Source organism: Simochromis diagramma, unplaced genomic scaffold (genome assembly GCF_900408965.1).
Source record: "Simochromis diagramma unplaced genomic scaffold, fSimDia1.1 OVJJ01000617.1, whole genome shotgun sequence".
NCBI classification, from domain to species: Eukaryota; Metazoa; Chordata; class Actinopteri; order Cichliformes; family Cichlidae; genus Simochromis; species Simochromis diagramma.
The window spans coordinates 234,124-260,137 of record NW_024386953.1 but is presented as its reverse complement, the minus strand read 5'-3'; the positions used below and the strand labels follow the sequence as shown (position 1 = coordinate 260,137).

The 26,014-nt window shown below is 46.4% G+C and overlaps 2 protein-coding genes across 2 annotated transcripts in view; both read left to right on the top strand.

Moving 5' to 3' along the window:
• The window catches only part of LOC120737746, a 42,445-nt gene extending 33,958 nt beyond the window's left edge, over positions 1-8,487 (top strand). Inside the window, exons 14-15 of the mRNA XM_040038601.1 lie at positions 7,411-7,469; positions 8,390-8,487. Coding sequence (XP_039894535.1) covers positions 7,411-7,469; positions 8,390-8,468 — 138 coding nt within the window. The 3' untranslated portion in view covers positions 8,469-8,487. The remainder of the gene's footprint in view (positions 1-7,410; positions 7,470-8,389) is intronic.
• A 483-nt stretch (positions 8,488-8,970) lies between these two features.
• Positions 8,971-26,014, top strand: part of myo15b (myosin XVB) — a 116,752-nt gene continuing 99,708 nt past the window's right edge. The window contains exons 1-5 of the mRNA XM_040038600.1: positions 8,971-9,121; positions 9,218-9,313; positions 10,310-10,441; positions 22,452-22,577; positions 22,654-22,731. Coding sequence (XP_039894534.1) covers positions 9,080-9,121; positions 9,218-9,313; positions 10,310-10,441; positions 22,452-22,577; positions 22,654-22,731 — 474 coding nt within the window. The 5' untranslated portion in view covers positions 8,971-9,079. The remainder of the gene's footprint in view (positions 9,122-9,217; positions 9,314-10,309; positions 10,442-22,451; positions 22,578-22,653; positions 22,732-26,014) is intronic.

Genomic DNA, 26,014 nt, shown 5'->3' with positions numbered 1-26,014 from the left:
TAGCTGTGTCGAGGTAACTTAAACCAGGCAAATAACCATCTAGCTTTGCAGCTTGGAGTTCACACAGCAGATCTGATAGGTCGCGAAGCTTGTGTGGTTCTTTACTGGAGAGCTTTGGAAAGTCTCGTATTCGGGCAAACAGGGAGTTTTCTATTGCTTCTGGTGAGCCGTAACATTCCTCTAGTCTCAACCATATCATGTTCAGACCGGCAGGTGGATGCTTTATGTTGACTGCTTTTAATCTCTTGGCGTGTTCAGAAGACTCTGGGCCTAGCCACTTAATGAGTAGGTTGATTTCTTCAGTGGCAGTTAGACCAAGGTCCCTAACAGTGCTCTGGAATGTGGCTTTCCAACTAAGGTAATTTTCTGGCTTGTCGTCAAATTTAGACAGCCCTCCAGTTATTAGCTGACTCTTGGCTAAGAATCTGGCGAGGTCGCTTGCTATGGTGTCTGCATTATTATTTGAGCTTAATCCGTGCTGCAGTTGTAATGCATCGTGGAGAGTCTGTGGACTTACATCTCTTTGTAGTCGTCTCTCTGCCCCATCTTGTGGCATGAATGAGTACTGCACTGGCTCTTGTTTGGGACAAAGAGGTGTGTACATTACTGGTTGTTTGGATTGTTCATTCTGATATTTACTGTCATCATGGTGAGATGTAATGTCTGGAACCAGGTCAGTGTGGCTGTGTTTATTTATGTATTCACTCACTTTTTGCTCTGGGGTTACTTGTAGGGGTGACAATGGCCACTCTTCCCCTGATTCAGCTTTGTCAAATTGAGCTGCTGCTGACTCCATTACCTCTGCTTTAGCCAAGGCTGCATCTGCTTCCTTTTGGAGGTTGATTACATCCAGAGTTGCTTCTAGACGGGCCTTTTCTACTTTAATGTTCATCTCCTTCTCAGCGTAAGCTAATCTGGCTTTTGCTGCTTGAGCTTCTGCTTGTGCCCGCGCTGCTGCCATACTGGCTCGGGTTGATGCTGACGACCTGCTTGAACATGCTGCAGATGATCTAACAGTCAGTTTTCCTGAAGACTTTGAGGACCTTCTTGAGCGAGTGGACCTTGCTTCCTCGTCGTTTTGACCTTCAGCCTCTGATTTCTCCATGTTAGAGTAGAACTGTCACTCGACGTCCCTCGCAGAGCGCTATGATTTCACTGTACTGTTGCACCCAATGTGACCCAGTGTCCTATATTGAGATTCACAGCCAGCTAAACTCTCTCTTGCATCACTTCCTCCAAGGAACAGGCACGTGTTGTATTTGGACAGGATTTAATGCAAAAAAGTGTGAAACTGAAATGATACAGAATACAGAAATGTCACATAAACATTAGCTTGGGTTGAACTTAAGTGGACATATAAAACACATCAAAAGTTTCCAAATCACTTCAATAATGTCATATACCCTCTCTTAAAGGTAAACACAATTAAGAAACTTACTCATATTGCCACTCAAAGGGATTTAACGGAGTGGATGGCTTTGGATCGGAGGAAAACACACCATGTCTTGCTTCACTCATGAGCAAACACTTCCTATCACACTTCTTTTAGTGACTAATTGGCTCAACATAGCAAACTGTGCAAACCTGCGCCCCCTATAGGCCTGGAGAAATAACATACAAACAGTTCCAGTACAGTAATATCTAGCTCTCTTATACAGTGTGACTTTTGTTCTCTCCTGATGGGTCAGGACTGGACAGGACTGGTCAGCCAGTGTCTCAGGAAACATGACATCAGTAGGTGGAACACAAGCAGCATCAAAATTCCTGGACTGACCAGCATTGTCCATGTCCACCTGGCTGGAAGGCAAGATGGGCCCACATATGCCAGTCCTGTACTCCACAGCTATAGCTACATTAAGGACTTTTTCGTCAAGTCCCATTGGGCTGGACAACAAAGATGCACTGATCTCCCACTGGGAGGCAGTTTTAAGCAAGGGAAGAAGAATCACTAGCATGAACAGGTTCTGATGCACCACTTTCTTCTGGCCAGTACTTTCTTTTCTCCCAACCCTTGAAGAGGTTTACCTGTTTCATTTACACAGTCAGAATATAATAACTAAATGTAATAACATTATAACATATAACATTCTAAAATTGAAATATTAGTACAACAGAACCACGGTGGATCCGTCCACATTTGCATGCTTTTCAGCATCTTTATTCACAGCTGTTGCAATTTAGAGATCAAAGCTTACAGGCAGCTTAGGATCCTCGCACACCTCGTCCCCCACCTCCGGCTGGTGAGGTCCCTCATGCACCCCAACCTCCGGCGCCGGCTGAGCAGCTCCTCGCATGCCCCGACCTCCAGCTCGGCTGCCTTCCTCCAGGTAGTGGGAGTGGGTGCATCCACCTGCCAGGCACCAGCCGATCTCACCCATTGAGTGGGTACAGGTGCGGAGGTAGGCTGTGCCCTAGCTGGGCTCACCCTGCAGACCGGCACAGGCGCCAGAGCAGTCCGGGCCTCAGCCACTCCCCCACAGTCGAGTGACACCAGTTGCCGTGGCAGTGGTGTCGGCGAGGACCAGATCCGAGTTGCCAGACTCTCGATCACCTGCATCCAGCGCTCAGTCCGGTGCTGGAGTTCTTCCCGCTGCCTGCTCCCTCTGCATAGCCGCTAGCTCACCACCCTCAGTGGGGTGGCTAAAGCTCAGGTGGTAGACCTACTAAGGTTGGTAGTTCGATCCTAGTCTGCTCCAGTCTGCATGCCAAATATCCTTGGTCAAGATACTAACCCCAGGTTGCTCTCCAATGCATCCATTGGAGTGTGAATGTGTGTATGAATGTTAGTTAGACAGTGCTAAAAACATAGAAAAGTGCTTGTGTGAATGGGTGTGATTGGGTGAATGAATGAGTTGTGTAAAACGCTTTGAGTGCTCAGATAGAGTAGAAAAGCGCTATATAAGAACCAGTCCATTTAGGCCAGCTCCTTCCCTAGCTGGCCCAATCCTGGGTCTGCCGTGCCCCAATCATGGGTTTCAGCACCACTAAAAAGAACACACGACAGACCCATCCATACATTCATTTTATTCACGACTTCTTACACACCGGCTGAAGCTTTTCAGCTCGCAGTTCACCCTTTTGACAAAAACAACAACAGTTAGAGTTCATAGACTTTAAGACGGCGAGGTGTGATTGTGGATGCCATGTAGGTGCATCTGCCTCCCCTGCAGTGTCACTGCAGACCATGCCCCGAATGAGGCCAGTGAGCCATCCGGTCAAGCTGAATCAGCAATCACGGCCATGAGTCGGAGCTTATAGGCAGCTCGACAGGGGTCTGGCACAGCAGGCGCGGACATGAGCTGAGGCTCACTCTGAGCTCCAGCGGATTGAGGTAGGTCTGTCACGGTCTGGCTAGGGCAGACCGTATGTTGCAGGGAAGGACTCAAGCGCAGACCGAAATGAGATATGAATAACAAAACAAGCCGTTTATTAAGGCAAGAAACGAGGGTACAAAATAATAGGGAATCGATGAAAACTAAACAATGACCTAAACTGGGTGAACTAAAACGAAACATACAAAACTCTAAACATAACGAACTGACAGGGATACCTGGAGCGGAGACATAGGAACAACGGAGCAGTACAACGGACGAATACAACGGACGACCTGACAAAGAATGACTGAGAGCACACAGACGAAATGGACACAGGAGGATAATGAGGGAAGTGGCAACACATGGGGACCCAGCTGACACATGAACATAATTACGTCACAGGGGGAGAGTAACTGAACATGATGAACACAGACACGCCAGACCTCTTCACAATAAAACAGGAAACACAGTGAGATATAGACATGACAACCTGAACTTGACAACATAAGCCACAGACATGAAATACATGAAAAGCAGGGGAGACTTAACATAGTGGAAACACGAGGGGAAAATAACTAGAAACATCTAGGCATGATAGACTTAACATAGTGGGAACACGAGGGGTAAAAATTAACTGGAAACAACTAGGCATGATAACGATGAACTTAGGAAACCTGAAGGCTACATAAACTAAACACAAAACGCTGGGTCAGCAGACCCAGGATCATGACAGAGCCCCCCCTTCAAGGGCGGATTCCAGACGCCCAAAACCCCGAAAAGACAAAACCAAAAGGCAACCCACCAAGGGCGGGCGGCGGGGGCCCAGGACGGAGGGCCAGAAACAAGGCCACAAAACAAAACGTCCATCAAGAGCACAGGAAACAGTTCGCAACTCCTCAGGGGGCCGACCCGGAGGGTGACGATCCAGAAGTCCATAGTTGACTTGAGCAGGGGGCCGGCCCGGCGGCAGACGGCACAGGAGAACAATAGTCAAACAGTTCCAGGGGCCGGCCGTGCGGGCGGCAATGGCGGCGGCAATGGCGGCGACACAGGCGACGGCGATCCGGGGGCCGACCGCGCGGAAGGCAGCGGCGGCGACGAAGGAGACGACGGAGCAGTTCAGGTGGCCGACCGCGCGGAAGGCAGCGGCGGCGACGAAGGAGACGACGGAGCAGTTCAGGTGGCCGGCCGCGCGGAAGGCAGCGGCGGCGCTCCAGTGTCAAACGTACTGGCCGAGGCCCGGTGGGCACAGGACCAGACGAGGCCGGACCAGGCGGGGCTGCAGAGGCTGAGGCCGGACCAGGCGTAGACGATGAAGCAGAGGCCAGACCAGGCGTAGACGATGAAGCAGAGGCCGGACCAGGCGTAGACGATGAAGCAGAGGCCGGACCAGGCGTAGACGATGATGAGGCGGCCGCAGGTGGCGGCTGAACGGGCCCCTCGGACCCTCCAGCGGAGGCAGGCGGCTGAACGGGCCCCTCGGACCCTCCAGCGGAGACAGGCGGCTGAACGGGCCCCTCGGACCCTCTAGCGGAGACAGGAGGCTGGTGCGGTTCTCCTGAACCCCCAGCTGACGTGGCATGAGGCTGGACGGGCTCCTCGGGCCCTCCAGCTGACGTGGCATGAGGCTGGACGGGCTCCTCGGGCCCTCCAGCTGACGTGGCATGAGGCTGGACGGGCTCCTCGGGCCCTCCAGCTGTCGAAGCATGAGGCTGGACGGGCTCCTCGGGCCCTCCAGCTGACGAGGCATGACCAGCAGGTGTAGAGACCACCGGCTGGACAGAAGGCTGAGCAGGTGATGGAGCAAATGACTGAGCTGCACAGTGGGTTAAGGGCTGGGCTAACGGAAGCACAGGAATGTAAGCTACGGACCGGGCGGCTAACAGAGCCAACGACTGAGCTAATGACTGAAAGGCATGCAGTAGCGATGGCGGTGTGGATTGCAGACCGAATTCTCCTGAGCCCTCAGTAGAGACAGGAACAGGTGCAGGAGCATGCCGGACACTAGCCACTCCCACCCGAGGAGCAGGTACGGGTGCAGAAAGGGTCAGAGCCTCAGCCGGCCTGGAAACCAGAGCGGGAGCCAACTGGGCCTCCCCCACCCGAGGAACAGACACGGGTGCAGAGGTACGCTGGGCCCGAGCTGCCCCGGGGGGAGAAACACGAGCAGGAACGGGAGTAGGCTCAGAAAAAACAGTCGTAGAAACGGCAGGCTCAGGGTCAACACATACAGGGTCGACAAAACCGGATCTATCAAAAATGAACCCGCTGTCCACTTCATGCTTAGCAGTCTTAGCATCTGCAGTCCTAGGTTTAACAGCTTTCGAAATCCGTGGGTTAGTGGTAGCAAAGCGGGTTGACTCGGGGATAACTGAAACGGACCTGACAGAACCTGAGCAGACGGAAGCGGAACCGAGTGTGTTTGTCCTGGTAGCGTAATTAACAGTCTTTCCTTTAACCGTATGTGCAGGCTTAGGCGAGCGGGAATTGTCTTTCATCCCTCCCTGTGTAGAGGGAGTAAAACAAAACGGATCCTCCCAGTCCACGTCGTCATCCATAAGGGAAATTTCCCATGGATCGGAAGTGAGCTGATTGTTGTTAGCATCAGACGGGACGTGAGGGTAATAGTCATTGTTACTCACCACCGTGAGCTCGGCATTGTCCAGTTTATGGCGACGGGCGCGCCGCTTCCTTCGAGCGGCGGAAGCCGGCGGAGTGAGCGACTGAGCCCCCGGTGCACAACACGGCGACAACGAGGCTGGAGCGTGAGCGCCTGGAGCGTGAGCGCCTGTAGCCACGCGAAAAACTCCCACTTGAAGCGGACGAGGCTTGGAAACAGGCGGGGACTTACGGCAGCTCTTGGGACCTCCGAGAGCCAGCCGAGTCCCGTGGAAAATCCGCTCATAGTCGGGGGCGCGCCACGGATTCCAGCAGAGCTCCTCCTCCAGCTGGGCGAAGGCTGCCTCCCGACGCTCGCAAAGCTCGCGGTCTGCTGAGTCCATAGTGTTCAGGTCGTACTGTCACGGTCTGGCTAGGGCAGACCATATGTTGCAGGGAAGGACTCAAGCGCAGACCGAAATGAGATATGAATAACAAAACAAGCCGTTTATTAAGGCAAGAAACGAGGGTACAAAATAATAGGGAATCGATGAAAACTAAACAATGACCTAAACTGGGTGAACTAAAACGAAACATACAAAACTCTAAACATAACGAACTGACAGGGATACCTGGAGCGGAGACATAGGAACAACGAAGCAGTACAACGGACGAATACAACGGACGACCTGACAAAGAATGACTGAGAGCACACAGACTAAATGGACACAGGAGGATAATGAGGGAAGTGGCAACACATGGGGACCCAGCTGACACATGAACATAATTACGTCACAGGGGGAGAGTAACTGAACATGATGAACACAGACACGCCAGACCTCTTCACAATAAAACAGGAAACACAGTGAGATATAGACATGACAACCTGAACTTGACAACATAAGCCACAGACATGAAATACATGAAAAGCAGGGGAGACTTAACATAGTGGAAACACGAGGGGAAAATAACTAGAAACACCTAGGCATGATAGACTTAACATAGTGGGAACACGAGGGGTAAAAATTAACTGGAAACAACTAGGCATGATAACGACGAACTTAGGAAACCTAAAGGCTACATAAACTAAACACAAAACGCTGGGTCAGCAGACCCAGGATCATGACAAGGTCCAGACAAAGCAGAAATGGATATGATGCCTAATTATACCAATATACATACAAAAGTACTTTACAAAATGAAATGACAGCTCCCCCACAAAGAGTTTCCAGGAAAAAAGGGAATCAAGTGACTCAGTTTATTGTCTGCTGTCAGTTGCCAGGGATAATAATATCCAGGTTTTACTTAAGCAATAGCATCTCAATTAATGAAGGCCATATTCAAAATGTGGTAGCTAGGCAGTGACACAATTAATAGCAGAAATACAGCTACCTGGGTAACCTCTGTTCTTGGAAAACACCCTGAGAATTTAAACCACAAGTCACAGGTTGTATATGTAGCACTAGCTTGTTTTTATTGATTAGTTTTTTGTCCACAGGAGACCACGTATGACAGGATCTACTGCCCCCTGTCTGTGGAAAGTGCCATAGAATCAAGGTACGAAAACTAAGCTATTTCTTCATGATTGATCACATTCTTCAGTAATAAAGAATAAAATCATCTATCCATTTTCTTCCTCCAAGACTTCCCTTTCTCCTCCAGCCCACCTGGAGAACATCAAGGCGTTTTCAGGCCATCTGATAGATATAATCTCTCCAGCATCTACTGTGTCTAGAAGGGCATGCCTGGTTGGAACACCTTACCCAGGAGACAACTGTCTCCTTTAGATATAGAGGTGCAGCATAATTTATTAATTTAGTAATCCAAAAATAAAAGATAAAACAGTCCAGTGTCCCATTTGAGTACAAAGTAAAAAAAACCACACAGTCCAAGGCCAAAGTCAGTTGACCTCCAGACGTCGATCACTTTAGCAGGGGTAGCAGTTGTCCTCTAAGATCCACCAACCTGTAAGAGGACGGCCAGTAATCACTCCAGCCTCCGTAACTTAACTACCTTTAGGCTGCAGCATATAATAGGCCCTGGCCTGCACAGAGAGACAAAGTAACACCAGTTTCACTATACAATTCACAGTGCAACAAACCATCCATTCCAAACATATCAGGTCATCCTAGATTTCATCACATCACATACCTGCACAGAGAGACAAAGTAACACGGCAGTGTTTTGTAGTGTGGGCCATAAGTGGGCCAAGCTTCCAGTTTGGATTCAGGAGACAGACACTATCTCTACTTCCAAGATTAGGCTTAAAACTTTCCTTTTTGCTAAAGCATATAGTTAGGACTGGACCAGGTGACCCTGAATCCTCCCGTAGTTATGCTGCAATAGGTGTAGGCTGCCGGGGATTCCCATGATGCATTGAGTTTTTCCTTTCCAGTCACCTTTCTCACTCACTATGTGTTAACAGACCTCTCTGCATTAAATCATATCTGTTATTAACCTCTGTCTCTCTTCCACAGCATGTCTTTTATCCTGTCTTCCTTCTCTCACCCCAACTGGTCGACGTACATGGCCGCCCCTCCGCGGCATAATGTCTAGGCTTTTAAGGATCTTTTGGACTACTCCAGGAGTCTGGCCTAGGTGTAGCTGGAGAAATTGAACTCAGCTTTCCAAAGTGTTAATTGATGTTATAACAGGGGGGGAAATCACTTTTTATATTTTTTAATTTTTTTTTTTTTTCCTAAGCATTCCATCTTAGTTTCAATCACCTAGGTAAAACAAAGTGACGCATTGAGTCTATTTAGTATTTATGCAAGGGTGTTTATACACCACTAATTTAAGTTTCTGTTTATAGGATAATTTGGTCTTTCAATGTGGGCACAGATCTGGACAAAATGTTTGCAACTGAGAACAGAGATATATTTAAACTCTATCAAGATGTGGGTCTAGCTTCAAAAATTACAATATCTTTCCTATAATTTCACTCAAAAGTAGTTTTTCTTTTAATATACCATCCATGGTTGAAACCCACTTCTTTCAATTCTATATCCTTGAATTTTTTTGTCAGTCTATCTGAGAGCAGTAAAGTGACTTTTATCTCTGTTTTCCTTTCTTTTCTCCTCTCTAGAGATGCCATTGCTAAAGCCTTGTATTCTGTTCTTTTTGACTGGTTGGTGGAGCAGATTAATGAATGGCTGAGTCCCACAGAAATGGACAGCACCGTGGGCATAGTTGACATTTATGGATTTGAGGTAAGTGTCCAGTTTGGACTTTGGTCTGGAAACATCCAAGTAATTAAGCATATTCTTGTGCAGATAAATTCACAATGGTCCTGTGATCTTATGCAGAACCTGGGAGTGAACAGCTTTGAGCAGCTGTGTATCAACTTTGCCAATGAGCATCTGCAGCATTTTGTCAACAAGGCAGTAATCACTCAGGAACAGGTGAGTGTGTTGTATACTGCCCATGAATTATCAACCATCAGAGTCACCCATTACAAGCGGGTTCTACATATTCTGAATAAATTATTTAGAAATATCATAATAATATGCTATAACTTGATTAAATTATTGAATTACTACAAAAGAAAAAAGGAAAAAGAAAATCCCCAATCCCTGGTAGATATTTCACAAGACTTGCTGAATGCTTCAACTTAATGTAACATTTAAATTCAGTTGACCTTTTGGGAGAAAAAAAAGATTTGCTTTTAAGATTTAAGAGCTTTACCTACAACATCATAGATTGGTTGTACGATTTGCTCTTTGTCTAGCCTCTCACCTGGGACCAATTTGCCGGGGTGAGGAGTGTCCAATAGGGTTTGCTGGAAGAGTATGGGATGTCTGGCCCATTATTACAGGCTATTTGGACCCTGTACATCTGCAGAAAGAGAATAGTCTGTAATGCTGGCATTAAATAGGATTTTTTTTGGTGAGTGTTGGGCTCTGCCAGGACTGCCCTTTGTCACTGATTACATTCATAATTTTTATTGACAAAATATTTAGGCATAGCCAAGTGGTGGAGGCTCTTCATGTTGTTGGCCCAAAGAATTTCAGAAGATAATGTGGTACTGTTGGCTTCTTCAGGTGGTGACCCCCAGCTTTCACTGACAAGGTTTGCAGCCAAAGTGTAGAGGAGGGGGAATGAGCACCTTCAAGTTCAAGAACATGGTTCTTAGCTAGAAAAGGGTAGAATGCGAACTTCAACTCTTGGAAGAGGTTGTTGCCTCAAGTGCATGGGTTTATCTCAGGGTCTTATTCACCAGTGAGAGTGGAGCAAGGGATTGGCAGCCATCCATGTAGCAGAAATTAGTTCCTGATGTTTTTTAAAAATAAAATCAGGATTTGTAACTTTTTATGTGTGAGCATGGTGAGCATCTTTTATAAATGTTTTCATGCCATTTAATTGACGTCAGTTTGTATCACTGTGTCTGTGTCCTGCAGGAGGAGTACAGTGCAGAACACATCCATTGGCATGATGTACCACTTAAGCACTTCCACTCCTGTCTGGAGCTAATCTCCTCCAAGCCACATGGCATCCTCCGCATACTGGACGACCAGACCTGCCTCCCGCAGGTACACACACACACACACACACACACACACACACACACACAGATATAGACAAGTTGTATACAAGTTATATAAGCTGTAAGGTGTAATATAAAGAATCAGGTCCAAGGAGCAAGTGATCAGTTTAATATAAGGTGCAATGTAATCAGTGGTAGTGCACACTGAGTAAGAGGTAAAGACTAGAGGTTGCATTGTACTATAATAAGTACGGTTTATAAATAGAGGTGGGAATGTTATTTATAAATACAGTGAAAATATCCAAAAGGGTTAACAGCTCAGTTAACCTTCAATCAGGGACAGCCTGTGGGTAAAAACGTTTATTGCGTCTGTTTGTTGACCTGATCGACCTGTATGTCACGGCGGGGTGCGCCGATGTGTGTGGAAACAAGACCCAAAAGCAGATGATGACGAGTAGTTGAAAGTTTGAGCAGAAAAGTGATCCTTTATTAGATGACGGCAGAAATAAACCAGGAAACCAAAGTAAACTGACAAAACACTAAGAAACAAAACACTAAACGGTACTGAGACCAAAACCTAAACTATGACTGTGATGGAAAATAACCAGCAAATACTATGACTAAGACTAATGATGAATAACAGAAGAAAACCATAACTAAGACCGAGGTCAAAATAAACAGAACCAGGCTAGAACTAGGGCAGAATAAACAGACGACCCGACAATGGCATGCAGAAAACAAAGGGCTTAAATACAGACATGAGGTGAATCAGGGGAAGTGGAAACATATGGGGAAACAGCTGACAGCCATAAACCTAATGACAGGACCAGGAGAGAAAAGCTAAATACAATTAACAGAGAACACATGACATTGTCAGAATAAAACAGGAAATACTAAAACTAAACATGACAACACAACTTAACAGACCTAATACGTGATGAATAAATACCAAACCCCAAAACATAGAAAACCCAGGAACAATAACCAATAACTGCCTAAACTAAAGGCAAAATAGGAAATAACACAAAAACTAATAACATATCAAAAAATACAAAGAAAAACTCAGAGTGCTGGGTCGGAGACCCAGCCTGTGACAGAGCCCCCCCCTTAAGGGCGGATTCCAGACGCCCGAAAACACCCAGAAAACAAACACAAAACCACAACAACCCACCCAGGGCGGGCGGAGGGGGACCAGGAAGGAGGGCTGGAAACAAAACCAAAAACAAAGCACCAGAAGCACACAGGCCAAAAACAACAAGGGTACAAGAGCCCGAGACCCAGCTTCAGGAGGGCGACCATGAACCCGGCAGAACAGGAGCGAATGGCGAAGCGGTCCAGGCGGCCGCCCCGGAGGTCGACAGCAAAACAAAAGAAAGGACAAAAGCTCGGGAGGCCGACCAGGAGGCCAACGGACCAGCAGTCCAAAATCCATGAGTTCCGGGGGCCGACCCGGAGGCCGAGAGCACAGCAGGTCAAAGGTCAAAGGTTCAGGGGGCCGACCCGGAGGTCGAGAGCACAGCAGGTCACAGTTCATCAGTTCAGGCGGCCGACCCCGATGGCAACGAAGTCCAGCTGACGGCCCGGAAAGCGGCTGGCGATTCCGAGGGGCAAAACGTGGCATGGGCGGCGGTAACACAGCCGCGGGACCAGGCGAGGCCGACACAAAAACAGAGGCCAAAGCCGGACCAGGCGAGGGCGAAGCAGAAGCCAAAGCCGAAGCCGGACCCGGAGGCGAAGCAGGAACAGAGGCCGAAGCCGGACCCGACGACGGCGGACCAGACGAGGCAGAAGCAGAGGCCGAAGCAGGACCAGGCGAGGCAGAAGCAGAAGCAGGACCAGACGAGGCAGAGGCCGGACCAGGCGACGGCGAAGCAGGAGCAGGACCAGGCGAGGCAGCAGCAGAGGCCGGACCAGGCGAGGCAGCAGCAGAGGCCGGACCAGGCGAGGCAGCGGCAGAGGCCGGACCAGGCGTAGCAGAGGCAGAAACTGGACCAGGCGTAGCAGAGGCAGAGGCTGGACCAGGCGTAGCAGAGGCAGAGGCTGGACCAGGCGTAGCAGAAACTGGACCAGGCGTAGCAGAGGCAGAGGATGGGCCAGGCGTAGCAGAGGCAGAGGATGGGCCAGGCATAGCAGGAACTGGACCAGGCGTAGCAGAGGCAGAAACTGGACCAGGCGTAGCAGAGGCAGAAACTGGACCAGGCGTAGCAGAGGCAGAGGCTGGACCAGGCATAGCAGAGGCAGAGGCTGGACCAGGCATAGCAGAAACTGGACCAGGCGTAGCAGAGGCAGAGGATGGGCCAGGCGTAGCAGAGGCAGAGGATGGGCCAGGCGTAGCAGAGGCAGAGGATGGGCCAGACGAGGCAGGAGCAGAGGCTGGACCAGACGAGGCAGCAGGAGAAGCTGGACCAGGCGAAGATGAAGACACGGAGGCTGCAGCAGGCGAAGATGAAGACACGGAGGCTGCAGCAGGCGAAGATGAAGACACGGAGGCTGCGGCAGGCGAAGATGAAGACACGGAGGCTGCAGCAGGCGAAGCACAGGCTGGAGCTGCAGCAGACGAAGCACAGGCTGGAGCTGCAGCAGACGAAGCACAGGCTGGAGCTGCAGCAGACGAAGCACAGGCTGGAGCTGCAGCAGACGAAGCACAGGCTGAAACAGGACCAGGCGAAGCGGACGAAGCCGAGGCTGAGGCTGGTACCAGGCGAAGCAGGAAGCTGAGGCTGAAGCTGGTCCAGGCGAAGCAGAAGCTGAGGCTGAAGCTGGACCAGGCGAAGCACAAACTGAGGCTGAAGCTGGACCAGGCGAAGCACAAACTGGAGCCGGTCCAGGCGAAGCGGAAGCAGAGGCTGAAGCTGGACCAGGCGAAGCACAGACCGGAGCTGGTCCTGGCGTAGTAGAGGCAGAACCAGGTGACAGTGAGGCAGCCACAGGTGGTGGCTGGACGGGCTCCTCAGGCCCCCCAGCCGACATGGCAGGAGGCTGTGTAAGTTGCAGCAACACACAGTCTATATTGGGTGAAAAGAGTTTATCTGTGTTCTCAGACCGAGGTGTGGCAGAACTAGGCGAGGCGTCGTCCTCAGGCTGAGGCGTAGAAGCAGCAAGCAGTAGTGCAGCAGGTGGTGGTCCTGCAGGTGGCGGCACGGGAGCCGCAGGAGGTGGCGCTGCAGCCACAGGTGGTGAAGCAGAAGGAGGCTGAACGGGCTCCTCGGGTCCTCCAGCTGACGTGGCGTGAGGCTGAACGGGCTCCTCGGGCCCTCCAGCTGACGTGGCGTGAGGCTGGCTGGGTTCTTCCGAACCTCCAGCAGACGAGACATAAAGCTGGCTGGGTTCTCCCGAACCTCCAGCAGACGAAGCATGAAGCTGGCTGGGTTCTCCTGAACCTCCAGCAGACGAAGCATGAAGCTGGCTGGGTTCTCCTGAACCTCCAGCAGACGAAGCATGAAGCTGGCTGGGTTCTTCTGAACCTCCAGCAGATGAAGCATGAGGCTGGACGGGCTCCCCGGGCCCTCCGGCTGACACTGAAATTGGCTGCACCAGCTGTACCTCCGTCTCCGGCTCCAAACCGGCCTGGATAGCAGTCCCACACCAGCTTAGCTGAGCCTGATGGCTAGCTTTTCCAGGGCAGACAGTCTCTGTATAGCCGGGCTCATTAACCGGAAAAGTAGTGTCAAATTCAACAACCTCCTGAGAGAAAACATGAGGAGCCAAAATGTAATCACTCACTTGCGTTTGTGATACGGAGTGTCGGTGGCGCGCGCGCGCCGTTTCTTCTTTGAAGTGGCAGACGGCGGAGCGATGGGTGGAAGTCCCTGATAACTCCGAGGTCCCCCGAGAGCCAGTCGAGTTCCCCGGAAAGAGGGCTCGTGCTCCGGAATGAGCCATGGCTTCCACCGGAGCTCCTCCTCCAACAGAGCGCAGAATATTGACTGGCGCTCGTCGTGGTCTAAGTCTATGGTGTCCAGTGCTACCTCACGCTGAACTGTGACAGGAGTATGGCGAGACTGTGATGAGGGCGTGGAAACTGGTGAGCTGAGAGGTGGTGACGCTGTGGCGAATCTCAGCGAACCGACACGAACACACTCAGGTTCCGGAGGCAGCAATGGAGATGACTGATTGTGGGGTTGTTGTGACTGGTGGGTGCTGGAAGCCATTTCCTGACTCGACAGTTCCTGGGCCTGCAGCATCTCCTTTATCTCGGTAAAGGCAGCAACTATGGCAGGTGAGTCCGGGAGCTGGAGAAGGCGGGGATCCCTCTCCATAATAGCTTCAGCAACGTTAACCATCACCAGCTTGCTCTTCAAATCGGGCGCTGTAAAGATGCGGTCGAGGATCACTTGGATACGAGCCGTCTCCTCCAGACACTCGACGAGAGATGCATCCGCTGGGTCCATACTGTTCGGGTCGTTCTGTCACGGCGGGGTGCGCCGATGTGTGTGGAAACAAGACCCAAAAGCAGATGATGACGAGTAGTTGAAAGTTTGAGCAGAAAAGTGATCCTTTATTAGATGACGGCAGAAATAAACCAGGAAACCAAAGTAAACTGACAAAACACTAAGAAACAAACCACTAAACGGTACTGAGACCAAAACCTAAACTATGACTGTGATGGAAAATAACCAGCAAATACTATGACTAAGACTAATGATGAATAACAGAAGAAAACCATAACTAAGACCGAGGTCAAAATAAACAGAACCAGGCTAGAACTAGGACAGAATAAACAGACGACCCGACAATGGCATGCAGAAAACAAAGGGCTTAAATACAGACATGAGGTGAATCAGGGGAAGTGGAAACATATGGGGAAACAGCTGACAGCCATAAACCTAATGACAGGACCAGGAGAGAAAAGCTAAATACAATTAACAGAGAACACATGACATTGTCAGAATAAAACAGGAAATACTAAAACTAAACATGACAACACAACTTAACAGACCTAATACGTGATGAATAAATACCAAACCCCAAAACATAGAAAACCCAGGAACAATAACCAATAACTGCCTAAACTAAAGGCAAAATAGGAAATAACACAAAAACTAATAACATATCAAAAAATACAAAGAAAAACTCAGAGTGCTGGGTCGGAGACCCAGCCTGTGACACTGTAGCAATTTACCAGAGGGAAGGAGGGAAAAAAGTGAGTGTCCAGGGTGCAGGGGGTCCTTGATGATGATACCGGCTTTCCGCTGAAGTCTGCCAGTATAAAAGTCTCTGAGGAAGGTTAGTGCAGTGCCTATTGCCCACTCTGCCGCCCTCAGCTACCGCTGCAGTTTTTTCTTGTCCTCCATGGTAGAGCAGTTAAACCAGAGTGTACAGCAGTAGGTCAGAAGGCTATTGATGGTGGAGTGGTGGAAGTTAATTAGCTGTTTTTGAGGTGGACCAGGTAAGGTTGGCCGAGACCACGAGGAACTTGAAGCTTTCTACCCTTTCTACCTCTTCCTCATCGATGTAGAGGGTAGAGTGCTCCAATCGCTTGGTTCTCCTCAAGTCAATTATCATCTCCTTGGTCTTGGCTGTGTTCAGATACAGGTTATTGTTGTTGCTCAGATGCTGAACCGCCTCTCTGCAGACTGAATCACTGTTGTTCTCAACTATCCTATGATAGTAGTGTCATCAGCAAATGTTATAATGGTGCTACTGGTGTGAATTGGAGAACAGTCATGGGTAAAAAATGAGTATAAGAGGGGACTGAAGACACACCCCTGTGGGATGCCTACGTTCAGATTGAGGGTGGAGGAGGTGTGCTCTCCCATCCTGACGTCCTGGGGTCTGTCACTCAGGAAGTCCAGTGTCCAGTTTGCAGGGTTGAACTGTGTTGAAGGAGGATCTGAAGTCCACAAACAGCATCCTCATATAACTGTTACTACTGTCCAGATGTGTGAGGGTTGTGTGAAGAACTGTTATGTCAAACTCTGTTGACCTGTTTGCCCTGTATGCAAACTGGTATGAATTGAGGTCTGCAGGAATGACAGTCCTAATGTGTGACATGATAAGTTTCTCAAAAAATTTTGGCGATTATTGGTGTTAAAGCAATTGGACGGTAGTCATTCAAGCAGCTCACCGTGTTCTTCTTGGGCACTGGAACGATGGTGGCTGACTTAAAGCAGGATGGTACTACAGACTGTACCAGTGAGAGGTTGAAGATGGTGGTGAAAACCTCTGCTAGTTGGTCTGCACATGCTTTAAGCACTCTTCCTGCTACACTGTCTGGACAAGCTGCTTTCCTCGCATTGACTCTGCGCAGTGTGGTTCTGACCTGATGCTGCTCCAGCTGGATGGGGATATTGTCCCTCCTGCTACTGGTATCACTGTTTAGTTTGCTCAAAGCGAGCAAAGAACTGGTTTAGGGTGTCGGGTAAGGTGATATCCGGAGAGTTTGTTTGTGTGCGATTATCTGTGTAGCCAGTAAGTGTCTTGATCCCCTGCCACTAGTTTCTGGAGTTGTTTTGTTGAAATTATGCTGTCCTCACTAAAGTTTGTTGCAGGCAAAGTAATTTCAGCTATACAGCTAGCTTAACATTCTTTATTCCCAGCACTTCATCCTCCAAGAAACAGGCCGCTTGTTGTGTTTGGCAGGATTTAATGATGAAAATAAACTCTCTCTCTCTCTCTTTTTTATAAAACTGTACAAAAAAAAGGAATACAAAATACACAATGAAGACATGTTCCATTACACTGGAGAATAACATTGCTCTAGTGAAAGATACATGACCACAAATGAAGCATCTGCTGAAAAAATACCTGCCTCCATATGATTTAACCCAAAATAGTTACTAATACACATTATATGTATAGGAACTTGCGGATGAAGCCGATATTGTGGACTTTAACACCAGGATTGCAGAGATTGCCATCAGATTACAATTTTTTTCACTGCAGCAGCAGAAGAGCACACTACTTCCTTTAGACCACTTCCTCTACAAAAAAGACATCCTGCTTAGTTACCACTAGGTGGTAGTAACACTTCTAAACAACTATAATATGTCCGTTCCATGACAGAAATGTTCCTCGATATGCTGTTTGCATTTGCGCTTGGCTTTTTTCAGCCCTTTAGCAGAGATTGGCGTGCCTCTTTGTAGGCTTGTTGATCTCCTGATTTGAAGGCATTGTCACATGCTCTTAATAGAGATCACACCTCGCTGTTGAGACATGGCTTCTGTTTTGGGAACACTTTAACAGTCTTTGTTGTTGTTACACTCTCAGTACAAAAGTTGTATGAGAGTATGGCAGATGTGTGGCCCTCCAAGTCTGATCCTTCTGCACATATACCCAAAACCGTGTTGTCAAAACAGTCCTGTAGGGCTGTGGTGGCTTCCACGGTCCACACTTGTACTGTTTTTACAAATTCCTCTCTCTCCCACAAAACTTTTTTAATTGTAAAACATCAAATCAGACTGTTTTTTTTAATTGATAAAATATAAATATAAAAACCATATTTGTTAAATTTAAGAGTAAAGACAGAAATTTTCTGTATTTTTTATTTGCAAATGGACCCAAATTGTATTCAAAATTGAGCCACACTTATGGAGGGCCACAATTCTTTTCCTGGTGTTTTGGTTGATATCACTTGATTTTCCCATGTCAAAGAAACAGGCTCTGTGTTTTGGGGGTGCCTTATATGCATCCACAGGTGTGCCACCCATTTACTCAAATGGACTCTACTAACCTATCAGAAGCTTCTTAAGCTCAGAATGGAATCATCTGGAGTTTTCTTATTAATTAAAGATACAATAAACTTAGTGTATATATACTGGGGTGATAAAAAAGAGACAGCTCTCTCTCTTTATTCTGACATTTAACTAATTTAAAAGGTATTTCAATATTTATTCATCTAAAACAAAACAAGTTTCCTCTAAATTGATGTTTAACAGTTTTTTCCATAAAGTGTATGTAAATATCTGGTTTCAACTGTGAATATACTGCTGTGTATTGAAATTCCTCATTTTGCATAGAAATATATTGAACAACATACAAAGCATAATATATAAAATAACATCTACCTGAGGTTTTTCTTTGAAAGAAGCCCCTTATCTCCATTGTTGTGTTCATCAGTACATAACTGAAACCGATTTAGAGAGTTTGTTTAGCCGTGGAGGGTAAAAACTGAAATGAACACACATGTCAGCTAAGACTCTCTAAAAAACCAGCTTTGTTGTTCGACTTTTCATTTCGCCATTTGTTGATTCACTCGAAGTTCAAGTAACGTAATATGGGTCAAGTGATCAGTTTGATATTAATCTTTTGTGATACACCGTCATATTTACATTATTTGTAAAGTACGAATGATTTGCTTTGGTACCTGCTCAAACTTAAGCTCTCTGTTTGCCTGTCTGCACTTCTCCTACAGCAAACTCGCAGGCAGCAGCTTCTCCCCCCTCGCTCACATTTGCTGTGCTCAGTCGCCAAATGCCTGAGCTTGGATCATACCAAAATTAGGGGGAATTTACGACTGTGCGCTGTGTGCTTCGAATATTGTGTGTAGTTTTTGTTTTATACATTTGTCAGTCAGGCATCTAACTATGAAACAAATTACATTCCAAAAGACCCAAAAGATTCTGAAAAAACAACCCGGGCTTAAGCCCAGTAAGCCACCCCCCGGTCCGCTGATGTCGTTCAGCGAGAGCCCCGAAACCTGACAGATCTAGAGAAGATCTGTGTGGAGGAGTGGGCCAAAATCCCTGTTGCAGTTTGTGCAAACCTGGTCAGCAATGACAGGAAACGTTTGACCTCTGTAATTGCAAACAAAGGCTTATGTACCAAATATTAACACTGATTTTCTCAGGTGTTCAAATTCTTATGTGCAACAGTGCAATACAAAAAAAATCTTTAAAAGTCATACAATGTGATTTCCTGAATTGTTTTTTAAATGCTTTCTGTCACAGTAAGAACGCACCTACAATGTGAATTTCAGACCCCCCCCCCCATAATTTCTAAGTGGGAGAACTTGCAAAATCGCAGAGTGTTCAAATACTTATGATTATTGTGGTGGGGAGATTTCCCCCCTACTTTACAAAGGGAAAAAGGTGTTCATCTTCACAGATTTCACTCTGGCGGTGTGTAAGCGGAGGGCTGCCTTCACCAAAGTGAAAAAGAAGTTACACTCCTGTTTTAACATCAATTTGGCCTCAGATATCCATCCACTTTACACATCACCTTGTCAAGCAGTCGGAGGCATAGATTTGAGGATCCAAATGAGGCTTTGGAGTTTGTAAACAAGATGATTAAGAAGAACACGGAACCAGAGGGGACCTGAATATTTGGGAGAAACCTGCCTTGGCAGGCTGGCTGACGGCCTGACCTCCCATGTGGGGCGCTTTTGTGGTACATATGCTTTCTTCAGCAAGGGGACTTCAGGATTTTAGTCCATCACGGCGTAGTGTGGTACCAACTGGGTTCTTGGTGACTATGGTCCAAGCTGCTTTGAGATCATTAACAAGTTCTTCCTGATTAGTTCTGGCTTGGTTCCACACAGTTCTCATTACCATTGAAACTCCACAAGGTAAGATCTTGCATAGAGTTCCAAACTGAGGGTGGTTGGTAGTTATTGTGTGTGAATGTGTGCGTGAATGGGTGGATGACTGAATGTAGTGTGAAGCGCTTTGGGGTCCTTAGGGACTAGTAAAGCGCTATACAAATACAGGCCATTTACCATTTACCATTTATTTTATGACTCTTCCATTTACGAATAATCGCACCAGTTGTTGTCACTGTCACGGCTGGCGGGGTGAGCCATGTGGTGTAGGAGGAAAAGGACCCAAAATGCAGGCAGTTGACTGGTGATGAGAGTGATGTTTATTTACAGAAGTGGAGCGACAGAACAGGCAGTGAGGAGTGACAAATGACTGAAAAAACCTAGACTGGGAAAACTAAATGACAAACCTAAGCATGAGACAGAGAACAGAGAGTGCAGCACGCCATCATTACACCAAGAAACACAGACAATCCAACGACAAACAGAAGCCAACACACACTATAAATGCACACTAGGTAATGAGGAGATGACCTGCAGGGGTGGACACAGCTGACGCTAATGGACATAATGAGAAGCAGACCTACAAAGTAAAACCGGAAACACACAGACTGGTTTACAACAAAAAACGCAGGGACCTGAACGGAGCACAGAGGGGAGACACAGGTAGGGATAATAAACACGACAACCAACCCAAAGAATTAATACAGAATCAGAATAAACACCAAACAAAAGATGAAACCAAAATGAAACACAAAATGCTGGGTCAACAACCCAGGATCATGACAATCACTGTCTCACCCAGCTGCTTGGCAGTGGTTTTGTACCATATAGGACTTCTATACATAGACTACACAAACTACCATCACCACTGATGGTGGTGTAGCTCAGGTGGCAGAGCAGGTCAGCCACTAATCAGAAGGTCGGTGGTTCGATCCCAGGCTGCCTCCTGGCTGCATGCCAAATATCCTTGGGCAAGATACTAACCCCATGTTTGCCTACTGGTGGTGGTCAGAGGGCCCGGTGGCGCCAGTGTCCGGCAGCCTCGCCTCTGTCAGTGGGCCCCAGGGTGGCTGTGGCTACAATGTAGCTTGCTATCGCCAGTGTGTGAGTGTGTGTGTGAATGGGTGAATGACTGAATGTAGTGTAAAGCGCTTTGGGGTCCTTAGGGACTGAGTAAAGCGCTATAAAAATGCAGGCCATTTACCACTGTGCAAGATTTAATTTATGTCCCATAACCCACACTGTAAATATAAAACACAATTTTTTTTCTGATATTTATATATTTGATATTTTTTAATACTGAGTTACTGTTCATATGTATATAGTCCAGAACTGTGCACCTCACCCCCCCTTTTCCCCCCCACATGTCTCCCTGACACACATGATACTGAGACCATGTTACAATCCGGTAAAGAGTCCCACTGTAAACACTGCCAGGTAGGAACCAAAATTACCTCCTACGCATCCCATACTAAATGCCTAAAGGTAAATAATAATGAATTACTTAAATATATAATATCAAGTATGCAAAATCATGAAATAATAGTGCAAAACCTTCCTTTGATTAAAGTAGAAATTTCCTCATTTTAACTTGCAAACAAAATAGTGCACATGAAACCTCAAGATAGGGCAGTATAACGTAGAACAAATGATTCAGAAAATGTTCAAAAATCATTTTTAGTGAAACAGCAGTAATGTATATGTGAACAGTTAACAAAAGGTGTCATGAACCAAACATTTTAAAAGAGAAAGACATAAGGGGCTGGCCATATGCAACAAAAGTCCATTATGTGACAAAGACTCTGTATTTTAAGTGGTTCCCACTCACATCTAGTGCGGTATGTAAGTCTGGTGGACACATTGCAATTCATGGTGAAAGAGGAGGAAGGAGCTTGTTACTCTTAAAAACATCCCACTGTAAATAAAGTCAGGTATGAAATAAAATTACTTCTCACAGCGTGGCATAGTAAACAACTTAAATATAACACATAAAATTCTGAGAAAAATAATAATGAAGCATTTAATTATATAATAAACTCAATTATGCAAAAATTATATAATAATATTGCAAACTGTAATATGGAACATAAATTAATATTCTAATCCATTCAAATTAAATGTGACAACAACAACAACAAAAACGAGTTACAAGTGCAATAGGCTACAAGGCTACAAGATACATGACATATAGCACATACAGTGCAATCTTCATAACTGTTTTGTCCGGTGCTAGCTTGCACAGTGTGTGCAAGCAAGAGGTGCACGCTAATACAATCAACACTGCTGTAAAGGGGCCTCTGCAGAGATTCCACAGACCTCCTTTAACAGAATTGCCTGGAATAACCAGTGAATTGTGGGATAGCTTTTTGCAACCAGAGCAGTTGCCCTGGTGACTGTTAAAAAGAATCCAGGTAAAAAGGCATTCACATTAGCTTCATGTTTCAAGGTGCTCCTATCTTTTGTACACAATCTCTAGTGCTTTTTCCTTTTTCTCTACATCTGTGTTTTGTTTTGTTTTAAACTTTAAATAAAGCATAATTGTTCTTCTGGGATGGTTGTGGGGGTATGTCCCTGACAGGCCACTGACCACACATTCCTCCAGAAGTGCCACTACCATCATGGAAACAGCCCCTACTATGCCAAGCCCAGGAACCCTTTGCCAGTCTTCACTATTTACCACTATGCTGGACCTGTCACTTATCAGGTATTGACCACCCTGTTATATACAGTGTGCGTATTAATGTTTACTTAAAAAAAATAATGTAACCATCTTTTTCCAGGTTCATCATTTCCTGAATAAGAACCACGACCAGTTTAGGACAGAAGTGGTGGAGCTATTTGCCAGGAGTCGCAGTAAGGTAAACCACATGACATTGGAGTCAAACAGGGTGTATATACTACCCATTCATAAAAGTATGGCTACTCTCTACTTGTAGAGAAATCACAGAGCAGCTAAGAGTAAGTTGAATATAAATGAAAAAAAAAAGTTTTAACAAAAAGAAGCTAATTCTGGCTCATAGTTAATTTTTGCATAATGATCGACATAGGCTGCTTATAATCATGCTCATTCCTTTTTAAGGTACCCTGGAGACACTGTCGTTTGTGTACTGTTCCATGTTTCCTGATGTTTCCATTGTGTGTGTGTCTGTCTGCCTTCACACGCATGTGAACTTAAGTAAAATCCCATTATTCTGAATTATGGTTATTATACTGTTTTTTGGGAAATTACCTATTTCTCACAAATAACTCTAATCTGCTACAACACTTGTACTGACTTATTGGAGTTGTTGTGCTACCCCCTCCTGTCAATGAGGAGGCGTAACACAAGTGGGGGCTCATCCAGGATCTCATCCAGCTGTGGACAACTTGTTTGTTTGATACAATGTTGTACAGTGCCTTGTATTTAAGCATTGGTTTTGATTTACAAGATTTCATTCATGCTACGAGTTATGAGAAAGTGGAGTTGTGTCGTAAGGATGACTTGTTGAGCATTGAAGCCCACTTTCATATTCCGGTGAAGAAAAAAATTATGAGTACTATCTTAGAAAAATTAGTTGAGTTAAATATCCTGACTGATCCTGATGTTTCTGATGATGATGCTCCTTCTGTTGAGCTAGGTGTCTCACATTTGAAGGAGGAAGGGAATTCTTCAATTCATTTCAATTCAATTTAATAAAATTTTATTTATATAGCGCCAAATCACAACAACAGTCACCTCAAGGCGCTTTATATTGTAAGGTAGACCCTACAAGAGGGGTGGGCAACTCCAGGCCTCGAAGGGCCGGTGTCCTGCAGGTTTTAGATCCATCCTTGATCCAACACAGCTGATTCAAATGGCTAAATTACCTCCTCAACATGCCTTGTAGTTCACCAGAAGCCTAGTAATGAACTAATCATTTGATTCAGGTGTGTTGACCCAGGGTGATATCTAAAACTTGCAGGACACCGGCCCTCGAGGCCTGGAGTTGCCCACCCCTGCCCTACAATAATACATACAGAGAAAAACCCAACAATCAAATGACCCCCTATGAGCAAGCACTTTGGCGACAGTGGGAAGGAAAAACTCCCTTTTAACAGGAAGAAACCTCTGGCAGAACCAGGCAAGGAAGACAGGATAGAATACATACTGTGGAAGAGAGACAGAGATTAATAACAAGTACGATTTAATGCAGAGAGTTCTTTTAACACACAGTGAGTGAAAAAGGTGACTGAAAAGGAAAAACGCAATGCATCATGGGAGTACCCCAGCAGCCTACACCTACTGCAGCATACAGTGGGGCAAAAAAGTATTTAGTCAGCCACCGATTGTGCAAGTTCCCCCACCTAAAATGATGACAGAGGTCAGTAATTTGCACCAGAGGTACACTTCAACTGTGAGAGACAGAATGTGAAAAAAAAATCCATGAATTCACATGGTAGGATTTGTAAAGAATTTATTCGTAAATTAGGGTGGAAAATAAGTATTTGGTCACCTCAAACAAGGAAAATCTCTGGCTCTCACAGACCTGTAACGTCTTCTGTAAGAAGCGTTTCTGTCCCCCACTCGTTACCTGTATGAATGGCACCTGTTTGAACTCATCATCTGTATAAAAGACACCTGTCCACAGCCTCAAACAGTCAGACTCCAAACGCCGCCATGGCCAAGACCAAAGAGCTTTCGAAGGACACCAGGAAAAGTATTGTAGACCTGCACCAGACTGGGAAGAGTGAATCTACAATAGGCAAGCAGCTTGGTGTGAAAAAATCAACTGTGGGAGCAATCATCAGAAAATGGAAGACATACAAGACCACTGATAATCTCCCTCGATATGGGGCTCCACGCAAGATCTCATCCCGTGGGGTCAAAATGATCATGAGAACGGTGAGCAAAGATCCCAGAACCACACGGGGGGACCTGGTGAATGACCTGCAGAGAGCTGGGACCAAAGTAACAAAGGTCACCATCAGTAACACACTACAACGGCAGGGAATCAAATCCCGCAGTGCCAGACGTGTTCCGCTGCTGAAGCCAGTGCATGTCCAGGCCCGTCTGAAGTTTGCCAGAGAGCACATGGATGATACAGCAGAGGATTGGGAGAATGTCATGTGGTCAGATGAAACCAAAGTAGAACTTTTTGGTATAAACTCAACTCGTCGTGTTTGGAGGAAGAAGAATACTGAGTTGCATCCCAAGAACACCATACCTACTGTGAAGCATGGGGGTGGAAACATCATGCTATGAGGCTGTTTTTCTGCCAAGGGGACAGGACGACTGATCCGTGTTAAGGACAGAATGAATGGGGCCATGTATCGTGAGATTTTGAGCCAAAACCTCCTTCCATCAGTGAGAACTTTGAAGATGAAACGAGGCTGGGTCTTCCAACATGACAATGATCCAAAACACACCGCCCGGGCAACAAAGGAGTGGCTCCGTAAGAAGCACTTGAAAGTCCTGGAGTGGCCTAGCCAGTCTCCAGACCTCAACCCCATAGAAAATCTGTGGCGGGAGTTGAAAGTCCGTGTTGCTCGGCGACAGCCCCAAAACATCACTGCTCTCGAGAAGATCTGCATGGAGGAATGGGTCAAAATACCAGCTACTGTGTGTGCAAACCTGGTAAAGACCTATAGTAAACGTTTGACCTCTGTTATTGCCAACAAAGGTTATGTTACAAAGTATTGAGTTGTGTTTTTGTTATTGACCAAATACTTATTTTCCACCCTGATTTACAAATAAATTCTTTACAAATCCTACCATGTGGATTCATGGATTTTTTTTTCACATTCTGTCTCTCACAGTTGAAGTGTACCTCTGGTGCAAATTACTGACCTCTGTCATCATTTTAGGTGGGGGAACTTGCACAATCGGTGGCTGACTAAATACTTTTTTGCCCCACTGTAACTAAGGGAGGATTCAGGGTCACCTGATCTAGCCCTAACTATATGCTTTTGCAAAAAGGAAAGTTTGAAGCCTAGGACTGCCATAATGAATTAATTCAATACACCATTAAATAATTAATTAAATGTGGCAATAATTAATTACAATCGGAAATAATTAATTACATAAATATTTATGACACGCAATTAATTAATTATTGACACATTTAATTAATTATTGACACATTTAATTAATTAATGACATATTTAATTAATTATTTCTTTATT